The following is a 17,388-nucleotide window of genomic DNA, read 5'->3' on the forward strand; positions in this document are numbered from 1 at the left end:
CAAGCTAGTATCGATATCATAGCGACCTTTAAGGAGCTGGAGACCAGCTGTCTTCAGCCATCACTCATGAGCCACACTGGGTACTCGGGGTGAGGTGTTCTCCCTCTGGAGAACAGAAATGGAGGCAGAAATGCCTTCTTCTTCTTTCCCAAAGTGATCCTGTTTTGAGAGTGAGGACTGCTGGCCCCGCTTAAAGGGGCACTTGCCCGATGGCCCCAGTCCTTTATTACCAGGTTATTAGCCTTTGGGGAACAAAGGACTTGGACTGGCAGATCTTACTTTTGAAGGAAAAGGTAGGAATTTGGATTTCGATGCAGTATTGCATTTTTAGAGCGTATGTCAAGGATAAACTACAGGTGTTTGCTGGGTGACCGTGGACTGTTCTTTGCTGTATGGCCTACAGCTAGGTTAGGGAAGATGGGGCTAAGAGGAGCTGAAGGGAGCGTGGGAGGGGCTGGAAGAAATGTGATCACTTCTTAGTGGAGTCAAAGGTCTCAAGGGAAAGGAAAAATAAAGAGAAATCTAGGGGAGGGTTCTGAGTGTGAAGAAATGGTGTTGGCCACTCTCAGAATGGGACAGAGACTGAAGAGGGATGTGGGTTAGATAGGTTTGGGAAGATGATCTCAGAAGTGGACCATAGGGAGGAGTTTGCAAAGAAGTCAACCATCAGGGCAATGATAATAAGATACTGTATCTTTGGGGAGATGCTCTCCAAAGTGGATCTTAGGGAGGACTTTGCAAAGAGATCAACCATCAGGGCAATAATAATAAATTACTACATTTAAAAAGTTTTCCCTCTGAGGCAGGAGAGCCCTGATTCAGAGCATTTGAAAAACAGATCAATGAGTGCCGGCAAATCACACATAATCCCAGGACACTGGAACCCCATTACTGTCATGGTGCACAGCTCTCGGCCTTTTTCTGAAGTTGGTCTCTATGTCCGTCTTTCGGTGGAATTGTAACGTCGGTGTCTGTCAGTCTTTATGTCCTTTGCTTGAACCGTGTCTCAGAGCTGCTCTCTTGTTAGCTCTTTCAGTTCCCATTGGCAGCTGGAGGGAGAGCACTCACACCCCGCAAGGTGCCTGAGAGGCTAGCCACCTCTGTTTTCCAGGATCACACAGGAGGTCAAAACTCAAGGCTCAGACCTTCCAACCCTGATGTTTTTTCCCTTCTTCTACTCTGTACCAAACTGCTGCTGCTCTGAATGAATAAAGTCATCCAACAGAGGGACAATTCATGTCAATTTTATGTAAGACATGCAGGGGGAGGGTGGGCAGGAAGAGGAAAATACAGCTCCTGTTCTGAAAGAACAGGAAATGAATTAAATATAATATAATGTACTCTACAAGTCAATGAAAGAGACGAGGATGAATGTAAGTTCTATACTCTACAAAGAAACACCCCGAGAGGAAATGTCCAATAAGTTTTGTTATTCATATTTCCTTATGTCTTTGTGCCTCAGATTTCTAGGGCCTTTGGTCTTCCAGCCAGCATAAATTATTCATCTATGGAGCATGTGGCTGGATTGAATTTCTATTATTTGCTGCAGTTCACCAACAGAAAATATTAGACTTGTTGGTTCATTGAAATTGGATTCAGATCTACTTCAGCGGGCAGCTGGGAATCTTGAGGGCTTGGGTGAAAGGACTTGCGTGCTTCCTGGGGACCAGACGCCAGTTCCTTTGTTTCCTTCTTGACTTCATTCCGTCACTATAGGTTGCCTCCTGGCCTTCCAGAAAAGGGAAACCAAGGGACACCTGGAGATGGCTCAGTTGATAAAGTGCTGATGGTGTAAACATGAGACCTGAGTTTAATTTTCAGAGTGCACATAAATTAAAGGACATGTACATAATTCTAGCGTGGGGAATGGAGATGGGGAGATGGTTGGATCTCACTGACCAGCTTGCAGAGCTGAATTAGCAAAATTCAACTTCAGTTTCAAAACTCTGTTTTTTGAAACTACTGTTTCAAAACGTAAGGTAGAGAATTATTGAAGAAGGCACCTGACCTCCACATACATACATACATACATATGTGTATGTGTATACACACACAGAGAGGAAAACAAGTTTTTGTATCCTGTAAATTGGAATCTTGATCACAATGGAAACCACTGAGTTTCAAGACCATCTTTTGGTTTAGAATCAACCCCTGAAGTTACAACCTAAACTTTGAACCCTTATGGACTTAACAGAGTTAACATACAAATGTTTTCCTTATTTATTGTCTCCTTTAAAATTTTACATTTACAGAGAAGGAAGCCAATGTGGATAAACCGATAATCCATTCAATGCATTTAAGAAATCAACTTTTTTGTTTTCTTTTTTGAGAAAAGGCTTGCATAGCCTAGGTAGACCTTGAACTTGCTATGTAGCCAAAGATAGCCATGAACTCGCTATGTAGCCAAGGATGACATTGACCTACTGATTCTCCTTCTTTCCCCTTCCAGATGCTAGGATTGAGACATGTGTCATCATGCCCAGCCTTAAAAAAAAATAAAATAAAATAAAAGCAGTTTTGATCTATAGCTGTTGTTCCCTCTCCTTCCTCTTCAGCCTTTCCCCCGAGGGCCACACAGCTGCCACCGAAAGCCTTTTTTGTGGAAGTCAAAACTCCTTGCTTCGGTGGCTTAGAAATTTTTCTGGGAGGGTCATAGTGTAGTCATCTTCAGGGGGCATTTCAAGAGAGGGAAAGCATGTTAGAGAGTAGGTGTCATTTAAATGTGAGTCTCTTGTTTATTAAAGACTGAGAAATAAGGCTAGGGAAACGTAAGGTCAGAAGTCAAAAGGCCAGAGGCAAGACAGAAAACAGGCTTCGGAGGAATCTTATGAAAAAGACAATGCTGACAGCTTGTTCCGAGACCTGGTGCCTTTTAGAGGAAATTAGGCCAAATTTCTGCATCATCAAAAACCACAATAACTGTTAGTGCTTTCCCAGCCTTCTTTATTATTCTTTTGTTTATTTGTTAATTTCTAAGGCTAACATCACCAATATCCTCACTACCGTCACCGGCATCTCTGATGACACTGTGCCCTCTGCCTGTGTCTCGCGGGAGTCCTTCTCCACCCCACACCTTAGGATTTGTTTTGGTTTCCCCCATTCTCCTCTGATGCTCTAGCAACAGCACCCACATGGCAAAGCTTCATAAGGTCTGAGTAGGGTCCTTTACTGGACAGAAAATTCAAAGGATGAAAGTATGTGATTAAAGGCAACGTGAGCCACTAAGGCAGAAGCACTGAGACCGGGCAAGCTTGCGGTCTGAAAAATTCTGTTGCGTGCAGAGGCTCTGGATGTGGATGTTGGATCTATCATTACCCACCCATATGGTCTTAGATTGAGTCTCCTCATGGCTCTGAGTGCCAGGTTCCACATCGTTTAAGTGTACCTTGAGGACAGAAGGTAACACTGGATAGGAATGAGAAAAGCAAACCTTCCCCTGGAACTCACTCTGTAGACCAAGCTGGCCTCAAACTCAGAGATCCACCTGCCTCTGCCTCCCGAGTGTAGGGATTAAAGGTGTGCACACCAACACCCGGCTAGATCCATGTTTCTTCTAATCTCTGCTATGACACTGTGAGCTCACCTACAGAAACAGTAATTTTACCATCCACTCATCCCATATCACAGTACCTGATATACTGTTGGTACCTGGATATATATTTTTAAATAATACCAGGACATGCTCCAAAGCTACAGAAAAACCCTGTCTCCAAAAAAAAAAAAAGGAAGAAGAAGAAGAAGAAAAAACATGACTTCATCCTTTTCCTCTCCGTTTCTTCCTCTTATAAATAAGGCTAAAATGATAGGTCATAGTATGGCTTTGACATTTAAGTCTGTTGCTGTATGTGCAGTGTTTACAACATGCCCGACACACAGATAGAAAGCACTCAGTAAGTGTTAGTGACTACTGTTAGCATCATGGTTATAGTCTAAGAACAGAAGTGTTTAAAGTTCTCCGGTTGATCCTGGGGACCTGAGGATTGTCATGTCCAGGACGTAGGAGGGGAGCTTTAGGAAAAAGAGGCAGGTGGGAGCCCAGGCCGACTATGAGTTGTTGTGGAATAATTCTTTTGTACACTGTGAAGAGTTGTCACTCAGATTTGTTAATAAAAAGCTGACTGGCTGGGAGCTATGCAGCAAGTATATGTGGAACAACCAAACTAAGCACATTGAGAAGAAGAAAGAGGAGGAGGAGGAGGAGGAGGGAGAGGAGGAAAAGAGAGAGAGAGAGAGAGAGAGAGAGAGAGAGAGAGGCAGGCCAGATGGAGAGTAAGCAAGACATGCTGGAGAGGTAAAGTCATGAGCCTTGGGGCAGTATGTAGATTAATGGAAATGGGTTAATTTGAGTTGTAAGAGCTAGTTAGTAATAAACCTGAGCTGTGGGCTGAACATTTACAATTAAAATTAAGACTTAGTGGTTATTTGGGAGCAAGTGATTGGAACAGAAAACTGCCTACAAAAAGTCACAGTGGGTGGCTGCATTTGGTCTACATTACTTAGTAGGGTAAGAGACAGAGTAAACAAAATGTATTTTATGTTTTAGACCTTTCAATTGGCATATAGTGTGACTCATTTTAAAGAATAAATTTTGACATAGGCTGCACCCTCCAGTGTTCATCTAAATGATCTTAGAATTTCAAATGTAAAACTGGGTGGAGACTCCTCATACCTATGGCTTTTATATGTCTGAGAAGAAAGCCAAAATGGAATTTCAAATAGAATGCAAACCAAACTAAAAGAAATCAGAAGGCTGAAGAGATGGCCCAGTGGTTCAGAGCTCTGGCTGTTCTTGCAGAGGACCTGGGTTTAGTTCCTAGCACCCACTTGTTAGCTCACAACCAAACTCTTTCAAGAGTCTGGCTTATTCTGCTAAACATAACATCCTCTATCCAGTTCCATGCACCCCCCGCAAATGCCATACTACATTCTACTTTGGAGCTGAATAAAATTCCCTTGCGTACATGTGCATTTTCTCATCTGCTTATCCATTGAAGGAACACCTGGCTTGCTCCACATCTTAGCTACTGTGAGCAATGCAGCAGGGAACATGGCTATGTAAGTATCTCTGCAGTGTGCTGACTCAGAATCCCTCCACTCTACAGTCTCCTGGAGTTCTTTCTAAAGCATATGTTTTCATCAGCAGAAAACATATCAAACTCAGGCTTACTGGGTAATGGCAGATCCCATGAGCCTCTGATATGTGCAGGGTACTTTTTTTTATCTGCATGCTGCCCTGTGTTAGAGTGGGGACCTTGTTTCCCTACAGAGGTCTTCTGTGTGCCAGCCTGGCACTTGATCAGCAGGGCCATTAACTCCTTATAGCAGACACTGGAGATCCATTAGCAAAACGCTCCGTCCTAATCAGACTACACAGAATTTAACTTCAGACACAGGAGAAAAACCTCCATCCTTGCATGATAAACAATTATCTCAGACCTCCCACAGAGCCAGAAAATGAGTAAACTGTGTGCCTCATATTTCTGTGTCTCCAAATAAGGAGACACATAATGATGGTGTCACAAACATTAGTTAATCATCTATCTGATCTCCTTTGCCAATTCTCATGTGGGTTCTCAACTCTCCCTTTCCCTCCCATAATGTCAGCTGAAAGGAAGACTTCCAGTCACCAGGCGCAAGAATTACCTCCATCCTGCACTTTTGAAAGTCAGCATAATGACGTGGAGATCTTTTGGCTTCACCACGAACTGTGGCTCTTTTTGAGTCCCAGAACTACCCTCTGGGAGATGCAGGGATATTTCTAAGGGGATAGATGTCTTGTAATTAAAAGTTTACTTCTTAAGCCACGGGCTGAGTTTGTGAATCTTGCTGAGGGGTTGGTCTGTGTCTGCTGTCCACGAGGAGAGACGTCTGTGGATATATTGCTAGACTGGAAGTTAGGCAGTACCTCTGGCCCTTCTCTCCCTGCCTTTATGGACTCATGACATGCTGGAGTTGCTAGGGCCAATAGTGAGGTCAGTGGCTCTGTTAGGAAAATTTCTCTGTGAGATTCTTTTAGTAAAGGCATTTCATCTTCGAGAACTGTGAACAGCCGACAGGTGGAATGATTGGCACATATCTTACTAGGAAATCATTCAGTGGGAAGTCTCGCATATCTAGCTGCTGAGGCCTCTCCTCAGCAAAAACCAGGGAGACCAACAAAAAACCAAAAACCAAAAACAAACAAAAACAGAAAAAACCAAATCATTTTGTGTAAGCACCAAATAGGTGCAGAACACCCAGGTCTGTGTTTTTTATTTTGTAAGAGATGGGATGATGAGCCACTTAAGTAACCGGTTAGTGCTTTGTACATTTCTCATTCTATGAGCAATAGAGGATTCAAGATAAGACGATTCACTTTCTATTTACCCGGGGAGTCCTACTCTTTATGGGAGAGACATGAATTACAGTGCTGGTTTGTTATGATGGAGAGAGGGGAGGCTTACTAAAATCATCTGGAGAACTTCCCCGATACATCCAGATTCAGTTTCTTCCTTCCTGTCCATTTATCCCAAGATACCATGCTGGTTTGGATCCCAAGGAAACACTATTATAACAGTACTGGGTGGGACATGGAGTTTGAGGACAACACCCTACTTGGGGTTCTGAAATATTTCTCCACCCCTAACTTATACATCAATCTCAAAATCATTGAAGAGAAACACGGTGGAGCTGAAGCACATAAACACACAAAGTGTTCTCTGCCATCACAGGAAAAAAAAATAAAGGATTTCATTTACCCACCGTTCACAGTTAGGCCCAGCATAGTTTTCTTTGCAAATACACCGAACAGCTCCGCTTTTCCGGTAGCAGGATTCTGCAAAGCTAGAGTCATGAGAAATGTTACAATTCATTCTATTATACTGATTTGTAAGGCGAGAGGGTTGTCTTAACTTTAAATTAGGTCATTTCTACCTGTTTGCTCTCCAACGCATGTGATTATTTTTACCCTTCAGAACAGACTGAACACCAAGCAGACACAAAACACCCACTCCCTGTGGGGCCGTCTCCCAGGTATATCATTTCTCCATATAGTGGTGGTTTATTAGTTCTGCCTGAAGCACTAGGAGTTTCTAACATAGCAGATTGTCTAGAACATATGTATTCAAATATGCTTTTATAATATTACCTTTTAAGTACAATTATAAAATAGATGTTGAAAAGCCATAAATAGAAAATTCACTAATAACTTTAGACTTGTATAGAATTCTCTCATATTTCTGCCACTTTTTGTGTATACATTAAAAGTTTCTTCACAGTTTTTCTACACTCAACCTCTGTTTTGAAAGATCATGACCTGGTGTTAATATAATCCACAAACCCTTAACCTTTTAGAAATTCTCTGTGTACCTTACATATTCAGCCAGTGAAGGGAACTGGCTGAAGTAGATCAAAGAACTTCAAAAACAAGTCCTCAAGAAAGAAATAGCCCATTGTGTACATATACGCACTCATACACACAAACACACACATACACACACAAACTCACAAATCCACCGCCTGGGAATTCCTTTTTTTCTTCTTTCTCTCCCCTCTCCTCTTCCTTTTTTATTCTTACGTTAGTAAAAAAAAAAAATTAGAACATAAAGCCAGAAATGTAATAAAAATATTGGTCCAGCAGAATCCTATCCTAATTTATTGAGACAGAAGAAATGAAGTGTTACACTTTCTGGTGTGGGAAATTTCACAGTGGCACACCAGTTGTGTGAAGTGGAGGTGTAGTGTGTGTGTGTGTGTGCGTGTGTGACTTTCACATTACTTTTTGGCTTCTGCACTGTGCAATCAGCAGAGTGTGACCTCTGCTCGTGACCTCTGCCTGTATCTTCGAGCACTTTTAGCAATTTCACTCTAATGATGACTGAGGAAAAGCAAAGGTCTATGTCTGCTTTACTCAACAGCGGTTACAAGATTGGTACAAAACAGCGTGTGCTCCTCGTTGAAAGGCTCACAATTTACTTTCTCAGCAGTGTGGTGAAAACATTCCAATGACATTACATTTCCTTGGGATTTCACCCTTTATTTTGCCTGCTCTTATTCCTTAGCTGACCTAGAGAAGTCTTGCCCATTGCATTCAGAAAATGAATAAATACTCATGCATCTTTCTTTGAAGGTGCTCTATCCAGCCTGCCCACAGCTCAAAGAGGAAACATCTGCTTGGGGTGTCTGGAGTCCTCTGCATTTATTTGGTGTCCTACTGTTTCAGACAGATGCCATTTTCCTTAATTGAAGTGATTAGCATTGCTGCTGGTCAGCACAGAGGATGTCTGGCCAGCCCCAGGATAAACAAGGGGACTCTATGCAAATGACCCTTGGAAACAATGGCAGGACCACTGATTGGTTTCCATGGTGCAGGCTCTGGGCAGTGCAGCACAAGCCATGGATGGTCAGTTCTATTTTCACTAGCATTAACTGTTTAGGCTTTAAAGACAGGGGAATCCCTATTATTGGATGTGAGAATTAAAGCCTGACGCCTTCTCTGAGTGTGTGTGTGTGTGTGTGTGTGTGTGTGTGTGTGTGTATGCAATAGGAATAGTTTTTGAAAGCTGAAAATGACAGTAGGACATTTGACCTTTTGTAATATGTCTGATTAATGCTTGAGATCGTTCCTTAACTAAATCAATAATAAAACCAGATCAAAGATTAGACCTTTGGGGGTCCAGCCAAATCTTGTCAGTCCTGTGAGAACAAACCAACCCATCTCTGCCCCATTGTTTCCTTAACAACAGAGCCATTGCCACTACAGAGAAAACTGTAACATCTCAAGAGACGGCCCCACAGACCCTCTTCCCACCTCAGCAAAATGTTGTTTACTCACGGGGAGTAAAGTTTTGCTTTTAATTTCTGCAGGATTGGTTATATCATGTTTCTGTCACAGAGAACATGGTGTGTTTTTGTCTCCAAATTTGCTTCTAACTTGGGAATGCGTCCCTGAGGTCCCTCAGCTGCTGCTTTGGACCATGGATGTCTCTCACGCACAGAGCGTGGTTGGGAGTCATGGACCTTGATTGTCTTTGGAAACTGCTTCTGAGCTGAGGGCAGGAGACCCATTACCCAGCTGTTTGATTTCTGCTTCTTTTATTGCAAGAGGCTAGCAGCCTGAAGCAGTGCTTCTTGCTCAGCCAAAATACTGGAGAGTCTGTCTCAAAAGAAAAAGGGTCATTTGCTCTAGGAGCTTAAAACTTGTCCTACTTTGACCTATTGAAACATGGCTCTCAGCTGTTGGATAGACGCACTGTTGGCAAGAAATATCAGTGTTATATTGGCATGTGTCAAGTGCTCAAGAAGTGTTTTGCCTTATGTAGAGAAAGGTCCTCAGTTTGTAGGGAACGGTCTTTTTAAAGGTCTGGTGTCTTTTAAGACATTAGTGTTAGATAATTGAGATGAAGAATTGTCACATAAATGGCACAAAAGCATGACGATGCAGTTGGAAGGAACACTTGGAGATGGCTTTCCTAATTCACGTTCCTGTTGAAAGGAACTGTCTGAGCTCGAAGCTTCTAGATCCCTTTCTGAGCAGATGATGCTGTACAGCCTCCTTCTAGGGGTGAACGAGTGGAACTTGTTATTGGGAAGACAGGGGTAAATAGATTTAAGTGTGGTAAATATCTCATCAGTGGTGATTCGGATTACTGCTTGAGAACAGAATTTTAATGAGCATTTGAAGACTTTACCTTGATGAGGCAGAAAGTTCATAAATCACACATTCTTGAGTAAAAATAACTGAACATTTAATGTTTGTGTTCTTTGCTCTCCTTTTCAGGACTGTTCGTCTTGCACACATTACTAATACTGTCCGGTCATGAAAAATTACTAAAAAGGTCTAAATCAGCTTAATGTTTTTTGCAAGATGCCTCTGTAGAATTTTTGACTTTGCTGGTTGACCGGCACATTGTGAGATTCGAAACCAGCTGATTCCTCAAGTGATTGAGGAAGACAAGTAGGGGACATATGGTTACCATCTTTCTTTTGCACTATCAGAGTGTGAAGGGGAAGGTATTTGGGTCCTTTTCGGTGTGTGCATATGTGTGCATGTGTGTGTGTGCGTGTGTAGATGAGCGGTTGGCGTCAGATGATAGACGTGTTCTTCAATAGCTCTCCATTGCTCTCCGCCTTATGTACTGAGGCAGGGCTGCTCGTTTGAACCCAGAACTCAGTGATTCAGCTACTTGATCTAACCAGATTGCTCCAGGGAAGTGAGCCCTGGGGTTAGAGGCAAGCTTCCACACCTGCCCAGCATTTACACTGGTGCTGTGAATCCAAACACTGGTCCTCAAGAGAGCACAGCAAGTACATCATCGGGTCACCTTCTCAGCCCAGCACGTGGGCTCTCTAAGGTTTTTTTTTTTTATCTAATTTACTCTGACACTTACTATTGTTTGTGTAAATGGTGTCTATAAATACAGTGGTTCCTGGCATAGAGTAAATAAAACACAGGTTTTAGAAAGTTTAATAATTTAATAAAGCCAGTGTCTACTTCAGCTTTTTCACGTGTTCAAGGCATCTACCCACATGGGCTACGCAGGTATCATGTCTGGTCTCATATCACCACCGTGGGCCCTTCCACCTTACTTTCAGTGACTTACTAAGGAAAAAGCTGAGTCCAGAGCAGGTAAAAGAACCAAGGAACGAAACCACAAGCTTCACCGAGTCTCATGGAGAGCAGCGCATAGTAGAGACAAGGGAACCAGTCTGAGACCACATGGATAATATGTGTTAAAACAGAAATACGAAGGTAGGTTGGTGACTCTGTTCTATAGGCTTATGGTGTGTTTAAAAAACACATCTAATCTCTGACCTCCCAGTTTTAGCAAAGAGCTATTGTAACCCTTGAATATGTCAAGCGAAAAGACTTCTTTTCCTTGGTTTATAGAAAGTATCTTCACCATACCCGAGTATGCTAATGAGGAGACTTAATGGATTCAGTGTGGGAGTGGTCACTAGAGGAAACGTTTCAGTGGCTAGAGGGCTAGAATGTTCAACACCTGTTCCAAACTCTGAGCTCAGCCTCCAATGGCCACTGACCCATCTTGCCTCTGAAGGGAAACCTGGATGAGAAGTCTGGAGCAGTGGGGCCCAGGAACTTCTGGGTTTGTCACATCTGAAGACACTGAGAAGAGGGGTTCTGCTCTTGGAGGTGGCGAGGAATTCCTGAACCTTCTCCTGTGCCCATGCACTTCCCTCCTACATTATACATATATTTCCTTATGGGTTACTTCATTTGGCTCTTCCTGAGTTGTAGCATTTAGATAAACTGATGATAGCCATAAGTATAGTGCTGTTCTGAGTTTTGTGAATAGTTATAGCAAATACTTAAACCTAAGAGTCCTTGGAGGAACTCTTAATTTGTAGTCAAATAGTCAGAAATGTGAGTAGCCTAGGGATTCATTTTATTGACTGGCACCTGGAATGGGGCCAGTATTGTGGGACCGAACCATTGCCCTGGGGACTGTGCTACCCCAGGCATTCTCATTCAGAGCAGAATAGATTGCAGTACATCAGTTGGTGTTAGAGAATTGGAGAGCTGGTTGCTATTTGAAAAATGAAGTGCACCATACTATTTTAATTCCACACTTTTAATTTTCAGTGCAGTGGGCGAAATCCAGGGCCTTGTATGCGTCAGGAGCGTGTTCTGCCACTATGCCATGTTCTCAGCTCTTGCACACTACCATTTTCGTTTACTGAATTTTTTTCCTTCCTCTGCTCATAAATTGCGTTATTTCCATTTCTTCCCTATGGATGTATGTTTCTTCTCTGGAGCTCCACATTCCAGCCACAACTTAGCCAGGTTACTGATTGGCTCAAGGCTTTCCTTCTGTGTGCCTGTGTTCTAATTCCAACTGAGTTGCACTCTGGAGGAGACAACTATTCTGTAAGAATCCGAAGGGGCAATTACTTTTCCCAGTCACTTTTGGAAACACAGTGAGCTTGTTTGTACTATTAGCCATTGTGCAGGCTGAGGGAAAGCTGGAGAAGGGTGAGATTGGCTCTGCTATGACACTGAGAGGATCTCGTTGACTTTATGATGGATTTAGTATTTTGGCATCAGTTGTTTCTGTAAGTGCTTAAGCTCCCCCAAAGTGTCTGTAGGCCAGAGCGCTTTCTTGCACTTTTTCCAACACGAAGCATTCAGTTTTGGCTGTGAACAAACCTTGGAACTCTGGGTAGAGCCAAAAGAATAATTATGAGAACAGTCATTATTCTAGGCAGAGGCTGTCAGCCTTTAGGACTTACTTGGCCAGGTGGGGCAAGGGACAGGGGCATGGCTGGCAGAACTGAGGTGCACCTCTGATGGAGTCTCCAATATAGCCATCCAGACATCTCTCACAGTGTTCCCCTGTTGTGTTCCGTTGGCAGTGCTGTAGGACAGAACACAGGAATATTGAGAAGAATGAAGACATTTCACAGACAGCAAATGTAACATCCTTGCTTACTTCAAATAAAGGGCCATCAGGCCTGCCCGAATGCATGGTGTGGGGCAACACAAAGCATCTGTGTTAGTCTTAGTTGGAGCTAGAAGTGTAGATGAAGGTGGGTGTATGCATCCTGTAGGTCTGTGTGTGCACTGACAGGTAAGGGACTCTTTGGAGTCTATGTGCAGAGGGGACTAACTCATCAGTTGTCCGTCTTGCTTCAGAAAGGTATTAGAGCTATCACACTCTAGTTGTTCTGGAAGCTTAAGCTTACTGATGTGGAATGAATATTAAATGAAAACAAATCATATTTCCATGACAGCGGAAACACTGAGGATTTATGGGCATGGAAGAGGAAAGATGTCAGGCTGGGGCACACGTGCAGTAGAAGGAAGATAAAGGACCTTCTTCTACTGATGGTTTGCTAGCTTGGTTAACAACACATAAGAAGTGGTAGGCAGGTTGATTTGCATAATTTTTCATTTGCGGTAAAGGTAACAAGTAGAAGAACGGCATAAACTAGTTCCTTCTGCCTTGACTGTAGCAGGCTTCAAAATCTCCAGAATGTTCTCTGCAGTTCTTCCCTCATAGTCTGGCCTGTGTTCTACTGCCCACATTGAGCTATCTGTTTCCCACCTTAGCCCCCTTCTCTAACACACTGGGTTATTTGGCACTGTATTGCAATTAACATGGGTGAAGTAGGTCCTTAGCATACCATAGCAGCCCAGTGGGAGGAGTCCTATATGGGAACAAGCTATCCTGGCTAGAGCTTCCTCAAGCATTTGGCCCACTGTTAGGTATGGAGATAAAGTAAAATTGCACAGCAGAAAAGAAATTAGAATCTGGTTTAGACTGTGCGACCAACGAGAATTCTTATAAACAAAGTTTGATGTGCAGGCAAGAATGTGTTGATATAGTTCCTGTGCAATCTTTAAAACTTTGTCATGCACTCAGAGCCTCAGGAAATATTTAGAGCAATTAATTGAGGAAAGAGGAAAAATATGAGGTAGTAAACTAGTATCTGGAGAAAATAAAAGCAGTAAACATCTGAAATGAGCCTGAACTTGGAGACAAAGTCCTCAGCAAAGATAATGAGCTGTGAACTACCATGCCCCTGAACCATAAGACACTGGTAAGGATGCTTGAAAACCATCGACAAATTTGTCTGAATCCTTGTTACACAGATGGAACACAGGTCTGTGTAGAAAAAAACATTCTAAGATCATAGGCCATCTCTAATGGCTGAACTGGCTATTAGGGCACAAAAATGAGCTGTTCTTCAGTCACTTGATGGATGCTTTCGATTCCGCTTCAAGGCTTTAGACCTATTTGTAGTAGCCATGGGTAGCAATGTTCAAGGGCAAAGCAATTTCAGTCTCTCTCAACTGCTAAAATATCAGAGTGCAAACACAGGCTTTTCTCACCTGCCCCTTCTAAACAATTTATTATGTATTTCCCTAGAAGGCATTGGTATTAGTGGGGCAGGGCGGTGGGAGGGTGACTGGTAGAGATAGTGCCAGAGGCATGAAAAAAACGACCCTAACTCTTCATTTTCCAATTAGTTCACTCAGAACAGTGCCTTGATCTTTTTGTTTCTCTAGTCCCTTCTCTGTACAATGAAACTTTAGACTAGATGTCCTTCAGGGTTCTTGTTCTGAAAGACTTTAACCCTGAACTTTCAAAATGCTCCTCCACCTTTGACACTCTGCCATTTTCCAAACCAGAAACAAATCTGATGACACTAAAAGCTATGGGGGTAGGGAGGGCCGAGAGTCACAGTTCAAGAAGCAGGGATCTACATAAAATGTTGGTATCTCCATTAATTTATAAAAGTGTAGAGAGCTCATGAAGCTCATTATGTTTAAGAATGGGGCATGTCCACCAGCACTCCGTGAGTTTCGGGGCACACGTGTCTCTTAGTGCACTGGCGAGAGAGCAGATTCTGACGCAGGACACCTGGGCTCCAACCCGAGAGTCTACATGTCATTAAAACTAATGCATAATTGCCAATGCTGCTGGCTTGGGCTCCAGTTAGAGCTGCAAGTGTCTGGAGAGTATTAGCAGCTAATTAGTTACTCTGAATTAGGTCTGAGCCTTAGTCTGCAGCAAAGGGTAGTTTATCTTACTCTAACAAAGAAAGGACATAAGTAGCTCATAAATCAGAACATTCATTAAAAGATACTTTTGCATGGAAGTCACCGTCTCATCATTTCAGTAACTAATGCATTCATTCAGTTAACAAACCTGGATTAAGCTGATATATGATGGATAAGGAGCTGCAACTGGTATTAAAATGAGGCAGACCCAGTTTCTGTATTTGAGTAACTCACAGGTTTATGAAAGAAACAAAGAATAGCCTTGTGGGCTCAGGGATATGACTGAAGAATGTGAAGGCTTAGTGGAGACATTGCTACCTGAACAAGGCCTTGAAGTTATCCTTCAAGAAATCCCCCATAAAAGACAAATTTAGGCATAGAGTGTCAAAACACAGAGATGGCTTAGGTAGCAGTGTGTTCAGGGTGGTTAGAGGTAGAAATCTTTACTTTAAGAAGAGGGATCCTTGTAGTTGGGTGTGTGGTTGGAAAGGTAAGGCAGCATAAGGGAGGGGTGCTGTGGTCCTAAATTGAGTTAGTATCAGGTCATGGAAGAGAGGCAGTTATCTAACAATGTGAGTTGTTGGGATCTAGGATCAAAGTAAATGTTGAAGAAGAGGTGGAAGTTGATGAAGAGAGTGGGGCTTCTGGCAGAATGATGCTGTAATTAAGTGAGGCGGGGAATGAAGATGAGCAGTAAGTGGTTGTAAGGGCAAGGATGCAAACTGTACAGAGAACCTTGTATCTGTATTCACTTTCTGCTGGATTTTTTACTGATGTACAAAGCAGAAGGGAACCACACCAAGCTATTCAACTTTAACATTACTTAAACCTTGAAATTTTTTGACTTTCTATTAACCTCTGGATATCATGGAACCAAACTGATGGCTCTTTGAAAAACGTCAGTTTTTTAAAAATTTGCTATAGACTGAAAAACCACCAAAACTTGGGTAGAGCAATATGCCATCAATAATCATTTTTCTTGCTCTGTTTCTTTAGCAGAATAAAAGTAGCAGATTTTTCCATGGCCCATGGCTTCTCTAGTCTTGGGTTCTTGGCCACTTTTGCAGTGCCAAGTATGAGTTCAGTGTCACGGAATAGACCGTAAAGTCAATCAGATGGTGTTTGGTTACTTCTATAACATCTATGCCGCTATTGCACCTGTGTATTTTGCAGGCAAGCTGCTGTTGTAAGTCTCAGGGTTTGTAGCTGGGTGATGCTGATGATTCTTTTTCTCCTCTGGTAATGTGGAAACTACCTCCCAGAGCCCTCAAAGAAACTTCTGGTTGGGTACTAGTTCAGTTTCTTCACTTTCAATGATATAAGTTATCAGTGTCTTCAGCAATAGGGCCTTCCCATCAGGTTGTGGAGAGTAACCAATAGCCTTAGAAATCACCTGTGGAGCCGGGCAATGGTGGCACACGCCTTTAATCCCAGCTCTCGGGAGGCTAAGGCAGGCAAATCTCTGTGAGTTCGAGGCCAGCCTGGTTTACAAGAGCTAGTTCTAGGGCAGGCTCCAAAGCTACAGAGAAACTGCCTTGAAAAGCCAAAACAAAACAAAACAAAAAACCCACAAAAAACAAAAACCAGAAATCACCTGTGGTGTTTTGGTGTGTGCATGTCTGATCTTTTAGTTGTTTATTAAATACAGTTTGTGTCCTTTTAAAAAATTAAACTTATAAGACTATAAATATGATAACCTGGAAAATAGGTCATGGGTGACTTTTTTCTCCTTGAATTTCAAATATATTTATTATACATATAGTATATATATATATATACATATAATACATTGAATATATATTTATTATTTTCCTACTGAGCACACTTTACTAAGTTAGAGGGGTAAACATTTCTTTCTGAATAGAATGTAATGGAGTCACTTCCAATAATATGAGAGGAATGGTTATTTCTTTCTCTGTACATTTTCTGCCTTGGAATAAGGTCATTGCAGGAAGGCCAACAACTAAAGCATCTCTGAGTGTTTAATGTCCTTGGGCACTGCCAGGATTGGGGAAGGGTCCTGTCACAATGAATCATCTCAGAAGCTCATGTTTAGATCACAAACCACAACTGTTCCTGCTCTGGAAACATTGTCACAGCTGTGGCCTCAATGTCATTCATGATGGACACTATCAGAGCGAGTGAGCGAGCTTACCCCCTCTTCAGTGTATTCCACTCCTTCATTTTGCCAGTTGCCTAGTGGCAGCTGCTGGGACTCGCGATCCCTCTATCTTACAGTTTAATGAAGCAGGTAATAAAAAGCCTTTAATTGGTCACATTATCAGCAATGTACATGGTTAGTTCAAGTGTATGCATGGGATTTCCCCCCCCAAATGTCACTGGGATTAAAATAACAGGAAACCGGAGATGAAAGCATTAAAAGGGGGTAGATTTTGGCAGCTGTGTATGCCTACAGGGCTGTGGAGGACATCCTGGATGTAATGGTTATTTAAGACTATGGTGGGGGGGGGGGGGAAAGAAATACCATGATTAAAAAAAAACTAGAAAATAATTTAGTGTTTTGCCAATTGATCCCATCTCTAGAAAAGTGACACCTACTAGATTCATAATAAATGTTTTTAATTTGCATCTTAATGGGAAATGTGAGTTAAAATGTACCTTTAAGGCACACACCTCAGAGGCCACTTATAATAAGTGTTCAGTTGGGATAATTATGTAATTGTGAGTATATCTAGGTAAGTATTGTTGGAGTTTGAATACAACTACTCTTGTGGTTTGGGAAGGCTTTTGTTTTCCATATAGGAATCTGAAGCACATAGCTGTCTTGTTCTATGGTTGTTGAAGAGGAACCTGTTTCGAGCACACAAACTTTAAATGACTTCATGGCTTCTCCTGGAGCCACTCTGGTCAGTACCTCAGTGGGA

General features: G+C 42.4%; 1 protein-coding gene across 2 annotated transcripts in view; it reads right to left on the bottom strand.

Annotated features, from left to right (window-relative positions):
* The window catches only part of Lama4 (laminin subunit alpha 4), a 141,491-nt gene that overhangs the window by 87,631 nt on the left and 36,472 nt on the right, over window positions 1–17,388 (bottom strand). For both annotated transcript variants that reach the window (XM_087910856.1, XM_087910855.1), the window contains exons 3-4: window positions 12,229–12,353; window positions 6,742–6,822 (exon numbers count right to left, since the gene is read on the bottom strand). In XM_087910856.1, coding sequence (XP_087766982.1) covers window positions 6,742–6,822; window positions 12,229–12,353 — 206 coding nt within the window. The remainder of the gene's footprint in view (window positions 1–6,741; window positions 6,823–12,228; window positions 12,354–17,388) is intronic.

The sequence above is a fragment of the Myodes glareolus genome, chromosome 1 (assembly GCF_982192425.1).
Source record: "Myodes glareolus chromosome 1, mMyoGla1.1, whole genome shotgun sequence".
NCBI lineage: Eukaryota > Metazoa > Chordata > Mammalia > Rodentia > Cricetidae > Myodes > Myodes glareolus.